This window comes from Perissodus microlepis, chromosome 14 (genome assembly GCF_051167445.1).
Source record: "Perissodus microlepis isolate ML-2025 ecotype Zambia chromosome 14, ASM5116744v1, whole genome shotgun sequence".
Classification (NCBI taxonomy): domain Eukaryota; kingdom Metazoa; phylum Chordata; class Actinopteri; order Cichliformes; family Cichlidae; genus Perissodus; species Perissodus microlepis.
The window spans coordinates 2265900-2289280 of record NC_140474.1 but is presented as its reverse complement, the minus strand read 5'-3'; the positions used below and the strand labels follow the sequence as shown (position 1 = coordinate 2289280).

Here is a 23381-nt window from a genome sequence, read left to right as displayed (position 1 = left end):
TGAAGATTGCAGTTTGTAGTTCAAGATTACAGTTTTGGTACTGAACTGTTATATTTTTGTAAGCTGCACTGTCCTCTCAGACCGAAATGCGCACGCATATTAGAATCACGAGACTAACTCTGTGTCTCCTTCGTTTCCAGGTGTGGTTTAAGAACCGCAGAGCTCGGAGGAAGCGCCAGTGAAGCTCGCTCTTCTTCTCCGAGAACATCTTCACCTCCCAGTCTGCCCGCCTGCTGTTCACCTGAAGCCGAAGTCCCTCAAACCTGCATTCTTCTTAATGGCCAGTAGGAACACGACCCTTATTTATGACACTGCCCCCTGGTGGCAGTACACGAAAAGACTTTACGCTGCACATTTCTGAGCCTCGTCTCACCTCAGGAAGAATGAATGATGAAATGTTTGGCCTAAAATTTAATTTATAAAATTCTTCTTTTTTTTTGAGCATTCAAAAAAACAAAAAAAAAACAATGCGCACCTTTGAAGCAGAGTTTGTAACTTGGAGAGGTTTTTGAAAATAAATGGAGTTATGATTAAAATCCATAAAATCCAGTTCTGTGTGTTTGTGCCTTTATTCACAGAATCAGCAACATGATTTATAATGTTCTTTGTATTGATGCAAATTCAGGAACACATGGCAGGTAGTGTTACTGCAGGGCTGGACTGGGACAAAAAAATCAGCCCAGGCATTTTGACTAGTGACCGGCCCACCAGGTATTATAGGAAAAGCCATAAAGCCTTTATAATAAACTTAAACCTACACCATCCTCCCTATTCTGCTATTCTAAACAGTACTTAAAAATATAAAACAACCCAATTTATAATTACATATTCCTCACTAACAGGGTCGCCAACTCCCAGCAAAAAAAGAAAAGAAAAAAAAAATAGGGAACCCTCTGCCTCAAGATGCTTAACTGACAAAAACGTTTTTAATTTAATGTACGTATAAAACAAATGCACAGAAATCTATTATTTTTCTCCAGTAATTAAATAGATTCAACGTCTTTCTTCAGCAGCATTGCAGACTGCACAGATGGTACCTTCCCAAAGGAAAGAATACTATAACTTACTAGGATATATTTACTGAATACAATAATGGATTTCTATACACTTTACATCAGATGAAAACTTTGGTTGTAAGATTCAGATAATTATTTAATAAAAACGAGACATTTTAAATGAGAATAAGAAAGAAAAGTATTTCTTTGTGCCCCCCTCTCCCTGTTAATGCCCTACCTGCCCCCCTGGCAAAACTTTGCTAGACCCGCCCCTGCACAGTTACCAGCTGTCAGCTACTTAGAAAAAGGATCCTGGTGTTATTTGTCTCTCAGAAACAGTTCATAACTTCAACTCATCCATGTCACCTAAAAGGTAAACCTGTTTCTCCATCACAGCTCTGATGATTCAGTAAGGACATCTCCTGTTTCATCTTCATGTTTCCCTCTCACCACATATCCAAACCGACATCATGACCAGCAGCTTTACAGCTGTGGCTCCAGCAAACATCAGCTGATACTAGAAAGTAATATTAAATAAATTCTAACAACAGCTGATCAAGCTTAAACGTGCTGCTGTTGTTTAGCGCGACACCCGCTGGTTTCCTCTTTGTGGCGCAGAGAGAAAAGCCGATCAGCTGATCATTGATCAGTTTCATGATTGAATTAGCAACTTTCTAGCTGCAGAGGAACGGGGACAAATCGCGTTCCTTTTCACCTCCACTTTAAAGTTCGACCTCCTCGGCTGTAATTGGTCCAGCCCAGAGTCGATCATGACCAACTGGCCAATCCACCACCTTTCATTTATAGCGTTAAAAAAAAGAAAAGAAATAAAACCCCATCGGCCCATAAAAACGATGGCCAGTCCAGACTGGGGTTTGTGTCGTAGTAGCGACGAAGACTGTGACGAGAGGAAAGTGTGTTCTGAAAACTGGCCACTGGGTGTCACTGTTAATCATTTTAATTGTGGTCTTCATATTTCTGGAGTAAAATAAGCTGTTACGTGACGTCGTTTTGTTGGAGACTAAAAGAGTAACACAAGGCTGCCAAGCAACCATAGCACAAGAGGCAGGGTACACACAGGACAGTCTGTGACAAAGAAATGTTGCTGCAGTAAATGTAGTAAACTCTTTTTATTAAATCTTTGCTTAAATTGTAAGAAGTAAATGCGTAAAATTACAGAAATCTATCATTTCTTTGGTGTATTATAAATGGCTGTGGGTGAGGTCTTCGTCAGAGAACAAACAAACCACATTTAAAATCCAAAATCATTTTCCTCCTTCACATTTTCCAAAGGGCCTCATGTTTGATACCCCAGGTCTACAGACACCTGTGTGAGCCAAGGAGGAGCTCACGGTGAGAAAGAAGCACAAAGAATCCCATCAAACTAAAATCAACATGTAATTATGCTGGAAGTATGAATTGATTTATATTTATTGTCGGTCTAAAATAAAAAAATATGTATATAAATAATTTTCACTCTGTAGATTTTGTGGGTGTGCTCTGATAATTGGCTACAAAGTGTCAGTATGAATCCTTTTATAGTCTGATGAGTCTAATAAAAAAGATAATAAATGTATCAGTTTTATTAGTTACTGTTTCACCTGATTTTATCTGAACGCAGATAAAAATTCCAGCAGACAGAAGGGTTAGAAAAACATCAAATCTTTATTATATTCATAGTTGTTATTATTAGAAGCATTTCCATGCTGATGAGAAGATACACTGAAAACCCGAATGAGAAAATACTGAGAGAGAGCATGCAGTGAGGATCTGTTAGGAAGAAGACGTCGATGCTCGTTCTCTCCTGTTTCTGCTTCAGCGCCTGTCGGCTTTAAACACACTTTGGAAACAGGAGTGACTCACACACATGGACTAAAGTAACACACACGCACACTTTACAAAACCAGAGAACAAAAAGTACACTTAGTGAAGTTATCAAAATATAGGCTATATACTGTATAATCTTCAGACTCCGAATGTTGAAACGAGCAGTGCCGAGTTCGTTTCTGTGATTTCGACGTTACATCCTCAGACAGCCGTCACTTCTTTAAAGGACACCGACTCTCTCAGTTAACTACAAATCACAGTTTCCATTCCTGCCGATCCAAACGTGACCGATTTCTTTCCTTTAAGCAGCCGCTGGCGGCAGTGCAGCTCTGAAAATCTGCTTGCAGAGAAGTTATGTTGCAAACAAGAGCTGAGCCGCTAAAACTGTCCAACGGCTCCCGGCTTCACATCAGGAGGAAAGAAATGACAGAGGCGACTGACAATAAACTTCTGACTCAGCTTCATCTTGAGTTGTGGAAGATGAGAGACGATCGCCGTGTTTGTGCTCATACGACATAATAACAACGCTTCTCCAGAACCAACCGTGATCACGGATGCACTGATCGGATATTTGGGTTGTCTGTCAGTCTGACGCCGAACAAGTCGTTCAGCTGTATGTAGTTTACACCACCCATCAGCAAGGGCCTGTCAGAGGCTTTTCACACCTCCGATGCAAACAGCTTTTATTTGTGGATGATACAAACGTGCATGTGAGGAGCACTCAGACCGAGAGGACCAAAGGAAACTAAAGTAACAGACGCGACGCACAAATCAGTTCAACCAATGATATTTTTGTCTTCCAGACATTTGAAATACAAACAGATTTCCTGAATATCTGTTGTGTGTATTTGTGAGTCTTTAATAAGATAATATTGTCATAATCTTGTTTTTGTTCGGTTTGTGTTTCATCAGGGAAGCTGCCCTCTGGTGGACCAACGTCAACACTCATAACGAGGCTAACGGGAGCTTCTCTTCTTTGCTTTTAAATTTTCACTTTCAGGCTCCAGCTCCAGTAAAGGTCAGTAAAGATCACTGCTTCCTCATTCCAGACTGTTCCTGGGTCAGTCCTCGATATCAGCAGACACCCAAAGCCAGGCTACCACACTGGAGCTGAAAAAGTTTGATCGGTGCATCCCTGATCACGATTCTCAGGATACATATATTTAACTTCATCTCATCTTGTTGTGGATGAAGTGTGGAGAAACGAAGCCAGCGTGGGCGATGAAGGCATCAAACAGGATTTTCATTTGAAACCAAAAAGTGGAAACATTTCTAGAACATTTTTAATTTACAGTCACATTTTGGTTTAGATCAGGAGAAGATGATGGCTACGACGTGACGGAGTTTCAGTGGCTGAATCTCGACAAGGACGCAAAATTTCAAACATTCCTGCTGCCTCAAAGTAAGGAAACCAATCTTAAAGTAAAACCATGTTTTAAATCCAATCAACAAAAACGACAAAGTGAGAGTTTGTAGTTAAAGAGCTAAATCAGGCAAAAAGAGCGGCAACGGCCTTGGATACAGAAACCAAAGTGAAAATATGTGGTGATAAAAACGTCTGTAACGCTTCCTTTAGCGTGAGATTAATAACTGGTGACGCTCCACATCTACACAGTACGCTACGTTCAAACCGACATATCGACTGTACTGTTACTGTACGTTTACTGTACAAAGACAAACCTCCACCATCACTGCGGTCCACTAACGCTCGCCCGACTGGGTGGAGCTTCAGCATCGAACGCCGTGCTACGACAGCTGACTTGTAGCGATGAACTTCCAGTGCGAAACTATAAACAGATGCAAATACAACACGTGGACTGACTTCGGTTCGTCTGGCTTGTTTGGGCTGTGGCTGTGATATTTATTTGTGAAGGTAAAGCAGTAAGTCATCTGCACGTCGCTCGAACGTCTACTCCCATTTTTCAAAAAGCTGCTTCTCAGGACAGTTTTGGACGGTTCCAACAACTCGATGGATGCAGGACTGACTTTTTGTGTTCACCTCATCCATGATGATTTCAGGACATCCTTAAAGCAGCTTAAATGAACTACAGTCCTACCAGGACACCAGTTTGTGTCCGTGGCGAACGCAACATGACTCAACCTACCGCTCGTCTGGCTGACACGGCGCTGGTTAAGTCATTCAGAGGCGAGGCTCAGGTCAAGTTCAAGCAGGAATGAAAGGTTTGTGACCACATGGACTAAATCCTGCAGCTGACTGAGTTAAACTGAGCGCCCGGTGAGTGGAAAAGCAAAAGCACTGCAGTTCTCGTTAGTATAATGTTGAAGCTGATTCCACGGGCACAAACAGGACATTATCCACAGCAGTGTGCACGAGCAACCACAAATGTCTCCTTTTGCCGAGGCTGCAGAGCACACGGAGAGAAAAACCGGCAAGCCCCGCCTGAGAGGCTCTTAACGACCTCTTCATTCTCTAAAATGACCTTCAACCAGTGTTTGCAGGAAGGTGGTTGGTCATACTTCATAATTCTCATAATTTAAAGTTTTACATCTCTGGAAACAAGTTACCAAATCTCCCCGGTCTTGTTCATGAGATCTGAATGCTCCGTCCAAGAATCAGATAACAGAATAATGAAGCGTGCACAAACTGAGGATCTGACCTCACCAAATACGCTCCACGGTCTTCCTGGTGGCATCTGGGTCACTTTCCACTTGACTTGGATCAAATCTGAGGATGGATTTCATCCCTTCGCTTGTCCGGTTATTCTCTGGGCTCGCCCCAGCAGCCTCGGCCATCCGAGCGCGAGTGTGTTCATCTCTCTGTATCGAGTGCTCACAGAGTGTAACGAGACATTAACACAGGAAACGTTTCCACACAGAGATAGGTACACTGTTTACATATTGCTGTTTCTCAGTTATGCAGAGATTTACCATTAAGCACACATTTAGGTTAGCTTGTGTTTTTCTTTTCGCGGATGCTCACATTCACAAAAGATACCAAAGTCTTATTTAAATGGAGAGAGAGGAGCGAGAGAGGAGGGTCAGAGGAAGATCAAAGATTTGGACTCTGGAGCTCGTTTGGGGGTTAAACTTCTAAGTAAAGGTCATTAAAAACCTCGAAATGGAGGCGCTGATGAAGGGACACTTAATATTACAAAGACATATTCAACCCAGAATGGACTGGACATCACATTTAGCTGGAACTGAAGCTTGTGTTCAGAGGCAACACAAAGACATGACAGTCTCATGAAATGGGGCCGGAAATGGTTTGGGTCAGTTAGCAGTTTATGGTTAACAGATTACAACTGGAGCCTGTTATTAGTGTTAAAGTCAGAGTATTTGGCAGTACGCTGATTAGCAGTGACTATAATCAAAGGTACTTTTTGTAAAGAATTCTTGGACAAAAGCGGATTCAATCCTTCAAAAAATAAACCAGCTTACGCCTTTATGTCAAAGACATTTATGTTGCAGATGCAAATTGATGTAATACCTCTGTCGACCACCAGGTGGACCTAAACTGCTCACGAGAAATTCTAAAATAAGCTCAACATTCGTACAAATGTTGCTAATCAGACTTGTTTTATTCAGTTGGAGCACAAAAATCGTTTTGTGCATGTAGACGACTGTAGTGCTGGTGGAAAACTACACTGGAGCTCAGATGAAACGCTGCCACCTTGTGGTGAAAATGTTCGTTGCATTTCCTGCCAGACGTTTGCAAAAAGTACCTTTAAAGATTAACGGCTGACAAACAGCAGGATAAACATCAAATCCAGCTGTTCTTTGTGGTCCGGATCGCTGGAAATGTAAATTAAAGATAAAGCTTCTTCTTGTTATTAAATGTTAGCATCCACACTCCTCCACATACAGCGAGTCAACCCGGAGGCCAAGAACCACTTACTTATCTCACACATCTGCAGTGGAAATAAAGTCTCCTACAGACAATTATTGGCTGTGTTCAAGTAAAAACCAGCAGCTGTTAAGCCTGTTTTCACTTCTGACTTTCAAACAGTTTGGAGTCGGGATGTTTTCTGGGATTTTCCCTCCATGCACTCAGGATTTTTACATCTTAACTCAAGCGGAGACGGCAGAGGTTCTTGGTCTCAGACGAGCAGACAAACTTTATTTTGCACAAACTGTTTGAGCTCTCGTGCGCTGCTCTTGTTCATTTACGCAGAAAGCGTCTGAGAATTTAACAAACACATCTGCCAAACCACAAAGCACAGGCTGAATATCTGCATTATTGTCCACGTTTGAGCTAGCTTGTGCCGAGCTTGGCATTAATGAGAAAATCTAAAAAGACCCAAAACTAGTAGCAGCAAAAACAAAAGCATGTAGCAGCACAAACGAACGTTTTGTGGTTGTTGTTAGGCCCCGAATGACAGCACAACACGGACAAATACCGAGCTGGGACGATGAGGTGATAAGACGTGAAAGGTTGGGTTTTTTGGAGGAATCAGATTCTCGGTTTCTTCGAAGGAATGCGGAACGTTTTGATCAGATACAAGGCACTATAGATTTTGCTATAGAACGGCTAAATTAGGAGGTTCTGGGCTGAGATTAAGAGAGGAGGGGGACGGGGTCACCACGAGAAGTTTGACTGACGACGGCGAAAGTCGGTGAAAGCAGGAGTAGAAGATGGAGAGTAAGTACAGCGGAGAGACTGATCTGGTGGTGGAGTAGAAGAGAGAAGAGGAAGGGCGTAGTTAGGACTGCATCTCAGCGCGCAGCATCCACGGAAACCAACAACAGAAGAGCAGCCTGCAGGAGACGAGGAGGAGGAAGAGCAGGGTTCAGTAAGTCTAATCCTGCCTGCTTTGCTGGACTTATTTGGACTTTTGATAAAAATGTGAAAACACAGTTTTATTTTGCTTTTCTTTTAAAAGCTCAAATTCAACCGTTTCCAAAATTTCCTCTTGTCAAAAAGTCCAAGAAAGCCGAACAGCAAAGAGCGCAGGACTGTTTGTAATGTGACGGAGCAGGGCTGACCTGGATATGGAGCTCTCAGACGTGAGGTCTTTAGGAGAACGCATCGTGTTGAAGTTACGCTTCGGCTGTGACACTGCAGCGCACAAGCACACAACGGTTGTTAGAACAAGGAGACAGTCTTCAAAGACAAATACGGTTTTCAGGGGTAAAGAATGATAATAATAAAACACTATGGTCGTCACTTACTGGTGATCTGGTGGACCTTCTTCACCGTGGAGCTGTCGTTCTGCGAGCCGTCCTTAGGGCCTCCGATTCTGACAACAACAGTGTTTATTGGTGACTTTTAAGGCGTCGCTCGGAGGAATCAATCATTTTAAAAAGGCTTAATGTCACATCGTCCTGGTTACTTTGAAGCTTCACTTCCTGCCAAGCTTCCACAGCTTTTAATGTTCTGCTGTATTTTCAGTTTTTTTCAGATATTTAATCTTTTTCATTTCCAACTAATTAATCCTGAAGCTGATTATCTCTCCATTCTCATTTATTACACACACAAAAACATCACGGTACCTTCGACATATCCTCACCTCTGGACACGGGAGGGCGGAGCAAACACTCCATATTTGGGCAGGCAGCTGAAGTAGCGGACCCCAAACACCGAGCCGTCGTGTTTCCCTGTGGGCTGGTCCAGCTCGATACCGAACCAGTAACCTGCAGGGACACAGATCCGGTCACAGCTGCTCTGTCTGATAAGCATTTCTGCAGGATTAGTGCAAAGTTTCTCAGGACTGGAGAAGGACAGACAACACAGTCCTAAAAGTTTCCACGTGTGCACAGTTCAGAGAACCGCCTGCAAACGCACCTGGAGCAAAGTCTGTCTTGCCAAAGTAACGAACGATGCCGTGCTTCTGTCCGGCCACCAGAACCTGATCTCCGACTTCCACATTCATTCCCTCTGGATCCAGACTGGCTACTGAAGCCTTCTTCTTCTGGGCTGAGAATGCAGAACAAAACTGATGAGAAGCACAGATAAACTTAATCGAACGAAGCTATTAGCAAAGATTGTAGCTCGGTTACCTTTCTCTCGCTCTTTCTCCTTCTTCTCTTTCTCCTTCTTGGTCTTTCCTGCGAGGCGGGAGGCCAGATCCATGCGGGGTGTTCTTGGGGTGGAAGTGACTGATGAAGGCGTCTGGTCCACAGATTTGGAAATCTTTGAAACTGGAGCGAAAATCCCTGCAGGGCAGAAGAAGATCACCGCAGTGAGAAACAGCAACAACTCCTGTTTCCATGCTGAAAAGATGACGAGCGTGCTCCTCCAGAAGTCTCACTTCTTCACCAAAAACCTCCACAAGAACAGTCGGTCAGGGAGTTTGTTTATGATGAAATCAAAGAGCTCAGACCAGGACTTGCAGCAAGGACAGCCGACTGAACACGAACAAGAAGATGACTTTAAACGGTGAAATGAGGTAAGGACTCTTCGTGTTTGCCTCCTGTGTTTTTTAGCGATGCTTTTGAGGAACAGAGATATGACGTCTTTAGATGTCACCTTCTCTGATGTATTCACTGATTCGCTGGATGTTCTAAAGCTTGGAGGTCTTGAAGAGCCACAGTCACTTCCTGCAGATTCAGGAATTGTTACTAAACTTGAGTTAGGTTTGCCTGATTCCCCTTTGGAGGTTTTCTGGGAACATCCAATGGGGAGCAGATCAGAACTCACTTGTGAGAACCCGGAGCAACTGGAAAAATCCTGGGAAAAGTCGCCTAGAATACGCTACGTAACACGGTGACTTGATTTCAGATAACGGGAACAAAATGAAAGGAGTCTTTGTCTCGCCTGTAGAAACCACAAATCTCTCACCTAACTTCGGAGGGCAGATGAAGTAGCGGACGCCACCCACGCTGCCATCGTTCTTGCCCTCTGGCTCGTCTAGCTCCACGCCGACCCACTGCCCGCTGGCGAACTCTGTAGTACCACAAAACCTCAGAGTGCCAGTCTGAGAGACACAGAAACAAAAAGAGAGGGCGGAGTCAGAGGTGACCTCTCGCACTCTCGGAGCATGACTGCAAAAGAGATTTTTTCTGGTTAGGTTGCATGGGGGCAGATAGTCTGGGTGTCTGCTGCTGTGTTTTATGAAAGGGACGAATGTGACATCAACGCTACAGATGGAGTGACGGTGATTTCATAGGAAGACAACATGTTGTCAGCGTGGTGAGTCACTTCAGTTAGTCTACAATCCAGCCACTCCAACCAACCTGTCTGCGTTTTGCAGCCGGGCTGTCGTCTCTGCTCTGGTCTCTGTGGGGCTACACAGTGAAAACACACTGTTCAGAGCTCAAGAAGCACAGTCTGAAGGACAAACTGGCACCACACACACACACACTGCTGTTTACATGTTGTTAAAAAGAAACTGCTGATCAGATTAACCTCTTAACATCCACAGGCAACCCCCCCAAAGGCTACAGGGTCCTATTTAAACGCCCAAATGTAAAAGCTGTTAATAAAAAACTGCAATTCGAACAAGACTTTATTTGAAATGTAACATCTTCTAGTTTCTGAAAATCTGCCGACGTAACTTTTGGCCAAAAATGACGTCTTGATGCTCGAACATCCAGGTAAGTAAATCTGTTGAATCTGTTCGTCGGGATTTAGACTTTTCAGTGGGAGAAACATTAAGTCATCCAAGTAAAGCCATTGTTCCTTCAGTGCTGCTGGTTTCAGTCACTGTGCAAATGTCCTGTGTATAAGGTTGAAACCTGCAGTCAGCTGAGAGTGAAGACGTCACCTGATGATGATGAAACGTTTCTCCCACTGAAAACGTCCAGATGAACAGAATCCTGCAGAAACTGCTCGAAAATCCACCTACGGAGCAAATTCCAAACCACCGTTCCCTTCCACATGTCAACCCAGATCAATCCAGGTGTGAAACCCCAGGTGAACATCAAGGAAACACTGGACAAACCTGGAGAGCATTACTCCAAAAACCTGACAAAACTAGTTTCCAGGCAGGAGGGAAACTGGAATGAGAGTTTTGACACCAAAGTACAACTTCTGGCTTTCGATAAGAAGAAAGAAAATGCTGCATTCAACCATGAGAACGTCATTAAATCAGTGAGGCATGGTGGTCATATCAAGGTTAAGATGGCTTATAATCATCAATGAAACGATGAATTCTGAATTATAATTAGCAGAAAATATCAGGAGACCTGTCTGTGAACTGAACCGTGCAGCAACACAAGAACCATCATCGCATCCTACAAAGAAGAAGACGTCCTGACTCAGAGCCCCTCCCTGCCAGGAATGGGATCAAATCCCTCAACAGCTGCCTGAAAAGCTTGTTTGTAGTTTTTGATACACGAGGTGGCTCACAGCAAATATCCAAAGCAAAGGTCCACATACCTGTAACCCTCTGGAGTATTAGAAAGTACAAACCTAACATTTTAATGTAATTTCCTGTACTTGCATCTCTTTGAGTCTCCTTGACCTCCATCCACCAGGCTGCCACAGAACATCTTAGGGGTAGTTTGCATGTGAGCGACACGCTAAACAAGCACCGGCTCAGAAACTAGAAGATGCCACCTTCCAAATCTAGTCTCTTACATGAATTCGGTCTTTTGTTGCAAGTCTGCATATGAGCACAAATGTCATGTGAGTAGACGTGAACCAAACTGTACCTCTAACCCTAAAGAGGTCACTGTCGACCTGGTGGATGTTCAGAGGTTTAGAACCGTGATGTTTTAGGTCATGTTTATGCAGAAATACAGAAGATTTGTTGTTTCAATGTCCGTCAATCCATTTATCCCAGTTTGATCTCAGCGTGTCTGACCTTCATGTCGTCCAGCACCACGCGGTCTCCCAGCTTCAGCCCCAGAGCGGCCAGCATCAGGTTTCCTGGGATGTTGTCGTAGTTGGGCAGCGTGGCTCTGGGAAGATTGCAGCTCAGTGGAACGGCGTCCAGTAGCAGCTGCTTCAGCTCTTTGGCCACCATTGCCGCCTCCGCCTTGTCCAGGCTCATGTCCATTGGGTCGGGAACCACCTCTGCTGGAACCTGACCCTTATCGTTCTGCAGAAACAAGTCAGAAAGCCAGATTTGAGACGATAAATCACCATTAAGGGTCTCTGGATTTCAACTTTAAAGGAACAGCAGCACAAAAAACTCAAGGAGCTGAAGCAGTCTTATTATCCTTATCCTCCACCTGCAGTTCAGACCTTCACAGATTGGATCAGCCAATCAGAGGAGAGTTTGGCAGAAGCTAAAAAGGCTTGTTACAGAATTAAAAAGACCTGAGGGTCTGCACCAAGGACTGGGACAAGGTAAAGAAGGATTACTTTGAACTGAAAATTATGCAAAGCTACGTTAATAGAATTCATGAATTAAAAACAAACAAACATGGAGCTGGAGATGAGCCCATTTAATTAGCCCCCAGTAGTAAGTAAGGACAGCTGTCCTTACCCGGACGGTGGGGTTGGCTCCGTGCTCCAGCAGACATTTGACTGCACCCAGGCAGAGGTTGGAGGCGGCGATGTGGAGAGCCGTACCATAGTGGAAATCGCTGCATGTGGAGTTCAGGACTGAGGAGAACACGGAAGGAGAATCTCACCTCCACTCCTGTTACCTTCAGAACGATCACTAAAATACTGCCTGGTGTAGAAATTACCTCTGGGTTTGGCTGCTTTGAGCAGGACTCGGATCAGCTCCGGGACGTCGAAGTACGCGGCATAGTGCAGGGCGTTCATGTTGGTCCAGCGGCTCCTCAGACTCACGTCGGCGCCCAGCGAGATCAGCTGAGTGGTGAGACGCAGCGCTGCCGCCGGGTCGCCTGCACACACAACGAGGACGAAACTCAGACGCAGAGGAGCTGAATCCACCACACGCACAGACGCCGGCCGCCCCAGAGCAGGTCCAAGCAGCTGCCCTGTACAATAACTTGGAACCACGTGAGAGCTGGAGTCGGCATTATTCCCAGTTGTTACATCAGGACGAACTAGAGGAACGTGGGACCTGAAACAAGGATCGCTCCTCTGCTCTTCTTCCTGAAGTAAAATCTCTTCTGAATCGAGGGTGGAAGGATTTGTGACTTTGGACTGAAGTTGGTTTGTTGCGTCGTTGGGATTTTTTATTTCATGTGATTTGTGATTATTAGAATTCAACCCTCTGAGGTCCACGTTTTCACAGGTAATAACACAAACTCTTCACAGAAGGTTTATGGGAAAAATATGTAAATAGTTTTATTGTTTTCTCGCGGGTGGAGTCAGAGTCATCAGCAGTAACGTCGGGTTAGACCCAGGATGGTCAAGTTGAAGATTTGTGACATTCTGGGCTGATATCAGCGTTTAGAGTCATTTGTCAGACATTTATTCTGGGATGATTAACAGAGACGCACTGACTCCAGTTTTCTTGGAAAATGTTTTCCAAATGTGACCTGCTGACTTAGATGATGTTTCTAAGAACCAAAAAAGCAGCTTTTCTTCATAATTAAAGAATCTTTTTAAACATAAACTGTGGTGAGTTACAAGAGTTTCTCTCACTTAAACTACTGAACTAATGAAAGTGCTGAAAGTGAAGTGAGATGAGCTGTATCCGGATACCCGACCTCACCGAACTGGGCTTCACCAGCCAGCAACTTTTTTTCTGTTTTTCACTCGTCTCTGTAGCTTTGCTCGTAGCCGCCTTGATCCTTTGCTCATACCGAGGCTGCTAGCTTGCGGCTGAGGTTTGGATAACTTTGTTAACTTGTTTAAAAGTCAGCTGGCTGAGGGTGAATTACGAGTCTCGTGAGGTTTATTGTCTTCATCACTCACAGCGAAGAGCTCGCTAACAGCCACAGCCTGCAACTGAGTATTTGAACACATCGCTGTGTGTATGCTGCACATATATGAAACAGGCTAATTAAGTCTGAAACTGTCTGATCCTGGTCTCTGGTCGGTCGGTCGGTGCACCTCTAGACCGATGCTTCCCTAATAAGTATCAAATAAAGTAACTTACCAACTCCGTGAGCTCCGGCCTTACAGCTGTAGTGAAGCAGCGTCATGTCGGTCAAACCATCGCGGTCGTTCACATGGCAACCACGCTTCAGGAGCTGAGACGGAGGAAAGACAGTTACAGGTAACCTGACCAGAGATCTCACACCCAAACTTTACAAACTGATATCTGCACGTGCAGGTTTCTGGAACTTTCCATTTCTGTTTAGAGACACTTGTACTCTGGGTTTTTAATCATGTCAGAGCATGTTCTGGTTTTCACACAGCAGTTACTGATATCAGGCTTTCAGTTTTCTGGATTTTTAGGCGTCACTTTCCTGTCACACCAAACAAAAACGTTAAATAAAGCCAGGAGGGGCAGATAGCTGAGGACTACATTTCTAATATTTTATTTAACATCAGTATATCGCTCCTACAGGTGATGTTATGGTTGTATAATAAACTTTAAAGTGGGAAAACCCTGAGTTCACATCCTGGCCGTGCTGGCCGCCAGCCTTCCAACTCGTTGGCTGATTTCTTCTCCGCGATCGTCGCCGTGCCGCTCTCTCCTTGTTTTTCTTTCCTCCAGGCTGAGTCGGCTTCACGCTGAGTCACGGTGAAGCCTCACTGACTTTCCATCGCTCCCTCTCCCTCTGCACCACTTGCTCTGCCTCCTGTTTCCATGCAGCCATTTTAACTGGGTCATTATCACCATCTCTCTGTGTGCAGCGCTGCTGTCAGTGTGACCATTACAGAAGGTCTGTACAGATAATGCCCCCTTCATAAACCTTTCCCCTTCCTAAGGGATGGATTTTTTAAATAATTGTTTAGGTTACGATGAGCGGATGGGCCTGATGATGCACATGGATGCTGCTGCTTTAGGTTTGCTTTGGAGCATTTTCAGTGCAGTGATCTGACAAACAGCATGTCCAGCTGTGGGGCCCGCGCATCCAATCTTCTCTAGGATGTTATTTGCATGTTGCTTAGCAACAATTACATGGTATCTGTGCCTTGGTCACCATGGTCGCTAAAAACGTGGCACAGCGGCTTCTTCTCACTTTTGACTAAAAATAAAGTAACGGCAGCAACAACCTTTGAGACGCTGCTGGTGATGTAATCAAAGTGCACATACAGGTGTCTGAAAGCCTGGGACACTTTATCACATGGAAGAGCCTCCACATTGTTATCTGGTATCCAGTCCAAATCAATCATCAATAATAAATAATCTTCCAAGCCTGTATTTTTTAATTGCATGGACCATAATTTGTGCTTTGAACAGAAGCTTTCAGCATTCAGGCTTTAAGGGCCTGACAGGAGCTGCTCAGAGAGACATCACTGTGTGTGTGTGTGTGTGTGTGTGTGTGTGTGTGTGTGTGTGTGTGTCCAGAGGGTTGAATCTGGGTCAATGTGACAATGAATCAGTGTTGGCTTTAAGCCAGTGACACAGAGGACTGCAGCAGGCTGCACAGACTGAAAGAGAAGCTGCAGCACTGCCGAGGTTTCAAAAACGGAGACATGAGCTCCAAAGTTTAAGCCTAATGGAAGTTATTAAAAAATTAACTATGAATTTATGAATCAGGAAATTATGTGTAGAAAGCAGCAAGTTTTAATGCATCAGACTGTAAACGTGTTTATTTCTGCTGCAAAGTTTGAACAGGGGAATCTGTGGGGACGGACTCACTGCTGGCGCCTCTAGTGGACGTTAGAGGAACTGCAGGTTTTCTAGTGGGTTTTTTTTTTTACTTTTATGTTCTCACCTCATTGCCGATGATGTCAATCTTGTGCTGCACCTGGGGAACCCACTGTCGCACGATGGCGAACAGCTCAGGGACCGTGGTTTGGGGATTCATGAGGATCTCCAAGCAGGCCGGGTCATTTGGGTCGAAGAAGGTGAACGCTGCACGCAAACAGGAAGAAATCACAGATGAGCTTAAAGAGACAAAGAAAGGTAAACGGAAAGGAGCGAGGAAAGCAGGCAGGAGATCGTTCCAGACGGTGACACCAAGAAGAATCTGTCCCCGTCATCAAATCAGAAATAACCTGCGAGTGCTGCAGTTTCTCTTCCTGCAGGCTCTGCAGCTCTGAGGAGGCTTTTATTTCACTGCCATCAGCCTGACAACCTGCCCCACTGCGACTCACTGTCAGCAGCTCCGGGAGAGCCATTCCACTTCCTGCTAATAACAATGAAGGAAATCAGCTGCATATTCATCTTGAGGCACAGCAGGGGGCGCTCATGAGCTTGTCCTCAATAGCCCCTTTTCCATTAGTACCTACTCGATCGACTCAGCACGATTCGCTACAGTTTTCAGGGTTTTCCATTAGGTCATAGTACCTGCTCACTCGCGGTTCCTAGCGATCCGAGCAGGTACTAAAATGTGACATCGTCAGACTTCATCCCACCAATTGGCTGGTCAGTAGCGTCACTCGATTGTTTACGAAAATCAAAACCACCATTTTTGAAGCTTGACAACGAAGGAAACGGCCACAAAAACGACGCCGTGATCCAGAGTGTGAGAAAAGCCACAGACTGAGCAGCAGGTATATCGTCACCTCGACGTCCACCTTTGTTGTGGCAGTCGTGTCATTAATTACGTCGTGGGACACGCAGATATGTTGCTATGACGACAAGCACGCACACTGGGTTGTAATGGAAAATCAGTGGATCCGAGTAGGTACTGATGGAGAAGGTCTTATGAATGGGACTGAAATAAAACACCACCAATGTCTAACTTTATCTATAAAATGCATTCTGCTAATGCAAGCTGATCGGTCACTTAAGGACGTCCTCCCTCAATGGCGCCCATTCCCAAAAGATAACCGGACGTTAGAAGTTAAAGAAGAAGAAGCAGCTGGTTGTGGTGGTTGAAGGTGATGCAGCTACACAGTCTCTGCTGCTGTTTGCTTCACGCCCCAAATCAAAATGGCAGCTGCCATTAAGCAGCTTGTGGTGCTGTAACATCAGTAATACTCAGATACAACAGAAACCTGTGAGAAACATCTAAAAATTAAAGCCAAACATTTACCTCACATTTATATTGTTGCTCTACAGCTCCACAGAGCGCCCCCTAGGGAGCAGGAAGTGCACAGAGTAGGAGTTAATGCTGAAAGAGTAAAAGTCAGCTCCTCTGTAGGAAAATCTAAAGCAATAAAGTTTTTTTTAATAAAAATGATCTTTTTGTCTAGAATCTAGTTTGAATAAATTATTTTAAACATCTGTTCAATCTTCTTCATTGAGCATTAGCTTGAGAGCGCCCTCTGCTGTGCTGCTCCGTGAACTGCAGTGATTTGCTTACTGAACAGTGATTGGCTGTCATCAATACAACAGGCCGATCAGTCGATCAGACAGACTGTGAGTGCTGACAGTGATCTGTGACTCCAGCAGTCTCCACTTTAACAGCGTGACTGGCAGCATTTAAGGTGTCTGAATTTAAGGTGGTATGACGTACCGTAGTCTTTGGGCAGCGGTGCCTGGGCGGACGGGTGCACCATGGCTCGGCGCCGCGGCTCGTGAACCGGACTCTGGTACTCGGACACAGACACGAGCTCTGGCTCCGGTTCGGCCGGAGCCTCCTCCTCTTCCTCGCGCTCCTCTCTCTCCTCCCGCTCCTCCTCCTGCTGCTCTTCCTCCTCATCCTCCTCCACTTCTGTCCTCTCCTCCTGCTCCCTCTCTTCCTCTAGCTCATACTCCTCCTCTTCCTCTTCTTCCTCCTCCTCTACTTCTTCCTCCTCTTCTTCAGTCAGCGCCTCCTCCTCCTCTCTCTGGACCCTCCCCTCCTCCTGCTCCTCCCGGTCGTGCCTCTCCTTCTCCTGCACCTCCAGGTTCTCCTCTTTTGTCATGATGAGGGATTCTGCAGCAGGGCCTGTCAGAGAGGACGCAGTAACAGATTTTCATGAGATTTTCTATTATTTTGTCCTTTAAACAACATTTTGCTCACATTTTATTCAGGAATTCTCAGCGTTTGTGCTCCTCAAACACTAATGAGAATACAAGCAGAGATTCAAACAGGAAGCTGGATGTTGGAGAGCACAAACTGTCAGTGAGTAGTAAATACTAATAACGAAGGACATCCCTGATTCAGGGAGCCTTACGTCCTCGGTCAGGACACCATCCAGTCTGACTGACCTTCATGAAGAACCAGGTTTCACAGCCTCGCTCAGTCATTTGTTTCCTTGATGTTTTACTCCATCAGACTGCTGGACCTTCACACTTTTTGACTGACTGTACAAGTCTGATCAGAGAAGACAGGTGTGTGCTAACAGCCACGGCTGGCGTGACCTCAGCCCGTCTTTGTAACTGACCTGAAAGACTTCTAGCTGCAATGATTACCCCTCTTGTTTGGTTTAATATTCGCATTTTGTGAAACAGAATCAACCACAAGAAGTCCAAAACTGCGACACGGGTGAGACTGCTGCAGATAATAAGCACGATATGAACCAGAACACAGGATATCACGAAACCGACCTCGTCATAAGAAGCACGACGTCAGAGAAACCAGAGCCACAAAACACGGGACACAGATCAAAGCAGGAAATCCAAACTTCACCCAGAAACAAATGAAACAGAAAACCTGAAAACAACTCAGAAAACACGACATTCAGCTGCTACGTCACATAAAAGCTCATTTTCTTTGCTCCAAAAAGACAGAAAATCTTCACCTTTCAGATGTTTGATTGAATCTAAGGTAAAGTTACTGTTTCAGACTAAATCTGCTTCGTGTGCACAAACACTCTGTTCACCAAGTTTCACTGCAAAATTCAACACTCAAAATAAAGCTTTATTGGCAGCACATAAAGACAATGACCGTCTGCACCTTAATATCACACCTGAAGCTGTATGATTTCTGGGTCTTATTACCCTGTTACATGAAACTAACATTACTCAGATAAACCTACTGCTAATACTGGGCTCGAGCTTAGTTATTACTTGGTATTTACTCAATAATTACATTTTGTAATTACATAATTATTCCTTTTTTTTCTCTCTTTTTTCTTTTTTTATTTCTTTTTCTTATGAGTTTCAGAAGTGCAGATTGGTGAATTTTGATACATTTTTTGAAGCCAAACTGAACTTGCTGCCTGCTGACATCAGTTTCATATTTATTGTAACAGTGTAACATTACATAATTATTCCACTAGCACCACATTATGTTTCTGAGCTGTGCTGTGACGCGCTTCAAACAGCTTTACTTTAGGTTTCTGCTGCAGAATGACTTTAAATAACCAGATTCAATCAGTGACGCAGTTTGTTGCCAGTAACACAACATTTCAGCAGTTTGTCGTGCTGGACTCGGACCGCTCCCGGCCTGAACCACCGCACGGCTCTGCCACGAGGGCGTGGCCGGGATGCAGCTGAGACCGGCCGAGGTTTGTTTTCCTTCAGCGTCTTGTTGTCTCTGTTTCCATTCAGCATCACAACACGAGTGCTAAGTATAACTCCAGAGAGAGGGTGAGTGTGTGTGGGAGTGAGAGAGAGAGGAAAGAGCTGAAAGCAGGCTAATTGACCCACTGCACAGTGGCTTAGAGGGCTAACGCTAACCCTTCCTGCCCATCATTAGCTGTTGACTGGATTAAATCCACTTTAGCAAATGGACACGATGCTGAAATCCATCCGACTGCATCCATCACTGAGTCAGCATCATGCAGAGTGTGCTGCGTTTAGGTTTAGGCTGCTTTCAGACGCTGAAGGCAGCCTTTTCTTTATTTCTTCACGTTATTTATCAAATGTCTGTGTGACGCAGCCGTGCAGTCTATGGATGCCATGGATCTCATGTATCTGCAGAATCTTCCAGAACAGGCCTGAACGTGTCACTGTGGGCTGTTTACACGTGAAAATGACCTGAAAAGCATCAGTGGGATAAACACTTCCCTCTGTGCACCATTTAGTGGGTTTAATTTCTCTGATTAAGCTCATTATCAGTGCTTTATGTAATCTGAGATCCCAGCGGGACACAACGACAACAGGACTCAGCTGAGGCCACGATCGAGGTTACGCAACACGACCCTATGAGTCAGCGTGGACACACACACACACACACACACACACAGGTGAAGTGCATAAGCATCGCTTCCAGGTCAAATGATCCGGACTGATTTAGGACCAGTGAAGGCGACACGCACATACATGTTACATTTATTCACTTCATGTTTATGGCACATGTATTAAACACGACTTCATGTAGATTTACTGAAACAAAATAAAGAAATGAGAGATTCCTGATGAAAGCCTGAGCAGCACCAAAGTTACAGCCAAGCTCAGCATTCTGATAACAGAGATCATCTGTGTTAAATAAACATGAGTTTGGATTATATTCCAGATTATTGTTGACTGGACAAAGACACCGAGAAACAAAAAGCCCGTTTCTGTCCCTACAGGTACAAACTGCAGCACGTGGCCTCTAAGGAGGCCACTGTGCTACATCCATGTTCTCAAACAGGAACAAACGCGTTCACAGTCACAGGCTCTTCTAGATTTTTCTATGTGCACCATCAGGAGAAAGTCAGTGTTCAGACACGTAAGACTATTTCCCAAAATCTCCACGATGTCCAAGATGTTCCCGTTTTAAAGATAACCACATTGTCCTGTGTTCAAAATGTTCCTTCATTAGCAAAACAAACACATGCAGCAGTTTGCTTATGCCCCAAACATCCCAGCTTTCCAAAGTAGCAAAACATTTCCCAATAATAATTTTATCATCAATACACTCCAGGGAATTTTTTATACAACCCCAAAAAAGCTCATTTTAAGGAATAGCTAACAAACTGCCCCCCCCATAATATTCCTGCTTTCTAACAATTCAAACTTTCCAGTAAATTTCTAAAATCTCCAGATGTTCCATAATGTTCCGACTTTCCTAAGACCTTCCAGCGAGCCTTGAATCTGACCACACGAAAGTATTTTCACTTTTTTTTAAATGTCTTCTCGTGGAAGCAAATTTTCCTCTTTTTCCTGCAATATTCCTCCAACACAATGTCCAAGAATACTCCTACTTTCCAAAACGAACATTTTCCCCCAATTTTCCTCCTGAACAAAAATATTTTAATTTCCACAAATCGACCGGCTCAGTTCACACACTGGAGCAACATCGACCTCTTACTGGGAATACTGGGAAACCTCTGTTACCACCAACAAACAGCTCCTTTTACAGATTACATGACAAACTGCGCACTATTTAAAATATCCATACTTTCCAACATATTATGGATATTTCCCCCCAGAAAATCTCCTCATGCACATTCAAAGATGTCCGTGTTTTCTTAGATCGGCCCACTCAGTTCGCAGACTGGAGAAGGATCGATCTCTTACTGGGAATACTGGGAACGCTCCGCTCTACCCAGCAAAGAGCTCGTTTTAAAGATTGACCGACACGCAGACCTGAGCGCTTATAACGTGACAGCTGCGCGATATTTTTGTCGGTTTGTGGTGGTTAGAAGCTGTTAGACGCCACGTGACGTGAGAGGCGGAGGAAGGGAGGAAGGAAAGGAGGAGGCCATGGCAGCTTCAGCATCCTCCTCCTCCTCCATCCAGCCTCCATTTTACATCAAACCAAACATGAAGACAAAATCGCTGCAAACCGAGTCAGAACATGCCCGAACCCACGGTCTCCTCCCCACGCAGCGTGTTTCTGACGCTGAATGATGAAAACGTTGGGATTCGGGCTCGGTGCGCGTTTGTGGCGATGTGCGCAGTGAAGGCCAGGATGGGAAAAACGCCCCTGTGACACAATGAAAACATCGGCAGGCTGCTTAAAGCCCACCGGTCACTTTAAGAGATTTGAAGCGCTGAGAGCTGCTGCTGTTTTCCCCATCCTTCCTCCTCATCGTCGTCATCCTCACTAAAGCACCTGCTCTGCCTCCATCGTCTCGTCGCCTCCAAAGCCCGTAAATGAAGCTCAGCTCGGACTCAAATCTGCGCTTTGACGTGTTTTACTTACCTGAGAACAAGCCGCTGGTTGATGAGTGGGTGACGAGCTTCTCTCCTGTCTGATGGCAGCTCCGCAGCACTCACCTCTGTGACGCTGCGCTCCTTCCGCCGCTGTATATAGTCCTCCCTCTCTCTCCCCGCCCAGACGGTTCTGGCTGTTTCCGTCTGCGTCGCTCCACCGCCTCTCTCGCTCGCTCGCCTCACCGCAAACACTTTAAAAGTCGATGAAACGTCTGAGGAGACGTTAGACTATTTTTTAAAAGTGGTAAACGTGTATGATTACAATGACTATAATATCCGAAGTATGACTCACAGCGGCATAAAGTGAGCTAAAGAACAAAAATGACACTTTCTGTAAATCCAATAAACTTCATTTCACCTCTCAAATATCACTGTGTGTGTCTCCTATATGATATATTTAACTGACATTTTTTATTGTAACAACCAACGATTTATACAGGAAAATAATGACTATGAACAAAGTTGCCCAAACGTTTGCATCCCGCCGTATAATTCTGGTTACTCACACTGAAATCTACCATCTTCATTACTGCCATGTTCAGCTCTGCTTCCTGTCATTCTGTCAGCGCCATCATCTCCAAACCACACATCACAGCATGTCTCACTACCATTTATTTTTATTTAAAAAGGACAATGCATATTAATCTACATGAGCACCTGTATTCATTATGTAAATATGCCATATTTAGCTGCTAGCCAGGTTGATGGCATATTAAATTATTTCACGCTTGACACTCATCCCCACCCTGCCTGCCCGCACTCTCTTCTTCACCTTCATCTGTTGTTTTGAATGGTTGACCTTCATATTTAAGCTCAAACACAAGATCTCCCTGCATGTTCACCTTTCCACCCGTCTCCCTCTCATTGGCACACGTGTATTCTCTCTTACTGCTACTGGCCTTCATTCGTCTTCTCTTCGGTGCATACCTCCACCTCTCCAGCTGCTCCCTACTCTCAGTACCAATCAAAATACCATCTGCAAATATCAGAGACTCATGCCTCACCTCTTCTGTCAACTTGTCAAACAAGAAGGGGCTCAGATCATGTGTGTGTGTGTGTTTTAATGGTTTTGTTTTTGCTCTTTGCTGCATTGTTTTCTGTGTTAGTTGCCAAGATTTGGATTTGGCGCCTTGCCTGGCATTGAACCACCATAATGACCCTAATATCACTGAAACGCACAGTTGCAGCTTTCAGGAGTCATTTGAATTTTGCGATTGCGTGAATGGTTCAAGAAGTACGTTAGTTTGACCTAAAAGACCTCGTGGGTTAACCTAGTTTCAACAGTTCTTTCATCAGTTTTACTGCAGCACTGCACATCACCTTTGTTCTTGAAACTCGGTACCATTGCACTTCTCAGTTCCTCCGGTATCCTCTCACTCTCCTGGATTGTGTTAAACAAGCTGGTTAAAAAGTTCATCAGCAGGTATTTCATCTGGACCAACTGGACCCTGCTGTAGCTGCCCTCACTTCCTCCTTAAATCTTCTGCATTTCCTGAAGAACAGTGAACTATGGCTTTGCCACAGTCATTTCCATTCTTATTCTTCTTTTTGCAAAAATTTCCCACTATTTGTTCTTCAGCATTTATCTCATTAACACCACACCTGCCCAACACATCTAAATCACCTCTGTTCCCTTCACCTACATGTTTACTGAGGCTCCAGATTCTTACATTTGAGCTTCTTCCCTCTAGTCTAATAGTTACTATTCCTCTTACACTTTCCAGCTTTCAGTTTAAAGTTCTCAAATTTAATCAGTTGTTTGATCTTAAAATTACCA

At 44.5% G+C, this 23381-nt stretch overlaps 1 protein-coding gene across 3 annotated transcripts; it reads right to left on the bottom strand.

The window, feature by feature from the left end:
* Nucleotides 1–2641: 2641 nt before the first annotated feature.
* On the bottom strand, nucleotides 2642–21704 carry clip3 (CAP-GLY domain containing linker protein 3). 3 transcript variants are annotated; one of them, XM_084950297.1, is made up of 15 exons: nucleotides 21594–21704; nucleotides 17109–17522; nucleotides 15420–15559; nucleotides 13688–13781; nucleotides 12360–12521; nucleotides 12155–12273; nucleotides 11528–11764; nucleotides 9957–10007; nucleotides 9562–9697; nucleotides 8781–8936; nucleotides 8566–8697; nucleotides 8291–8414; nucleotides 7953–8020; nucleotides 7767–7839; nucleotides 2642–7538 (listed from the first exon to the last, which is right to left on the bottom strand). In XM_084950297.1, the coding sequence occupies exons 2-15, from the start codon at nucleotides 17497–17499 to the stop codon at nucleotides 7484–7486; spliced, it is 1938 nt and encodes a 645-aa protein (XP_084806423.1). In that variant the 5' UTR covers nucleotides 17500–17522; nucleotides 21594–21704; the 3' UTR covers nucleotides 2642–7483. The 3 variants fall into 3 exon arrangements, with proteins under 3 accessions (XP_084806423.1, XP_084806424.1, XP_084806425.1); XM_084950298.1 differs by lacking the exon at nucleotides 21594–21704 and adding an exon at nucleotides 17786–18557; XM_084950299.1 differs by lacking the exon at nucleotides 9957–10007.
* Between the last annotated feature and the right edge of the window lie 1677 nt (nucleotides 21705–23381).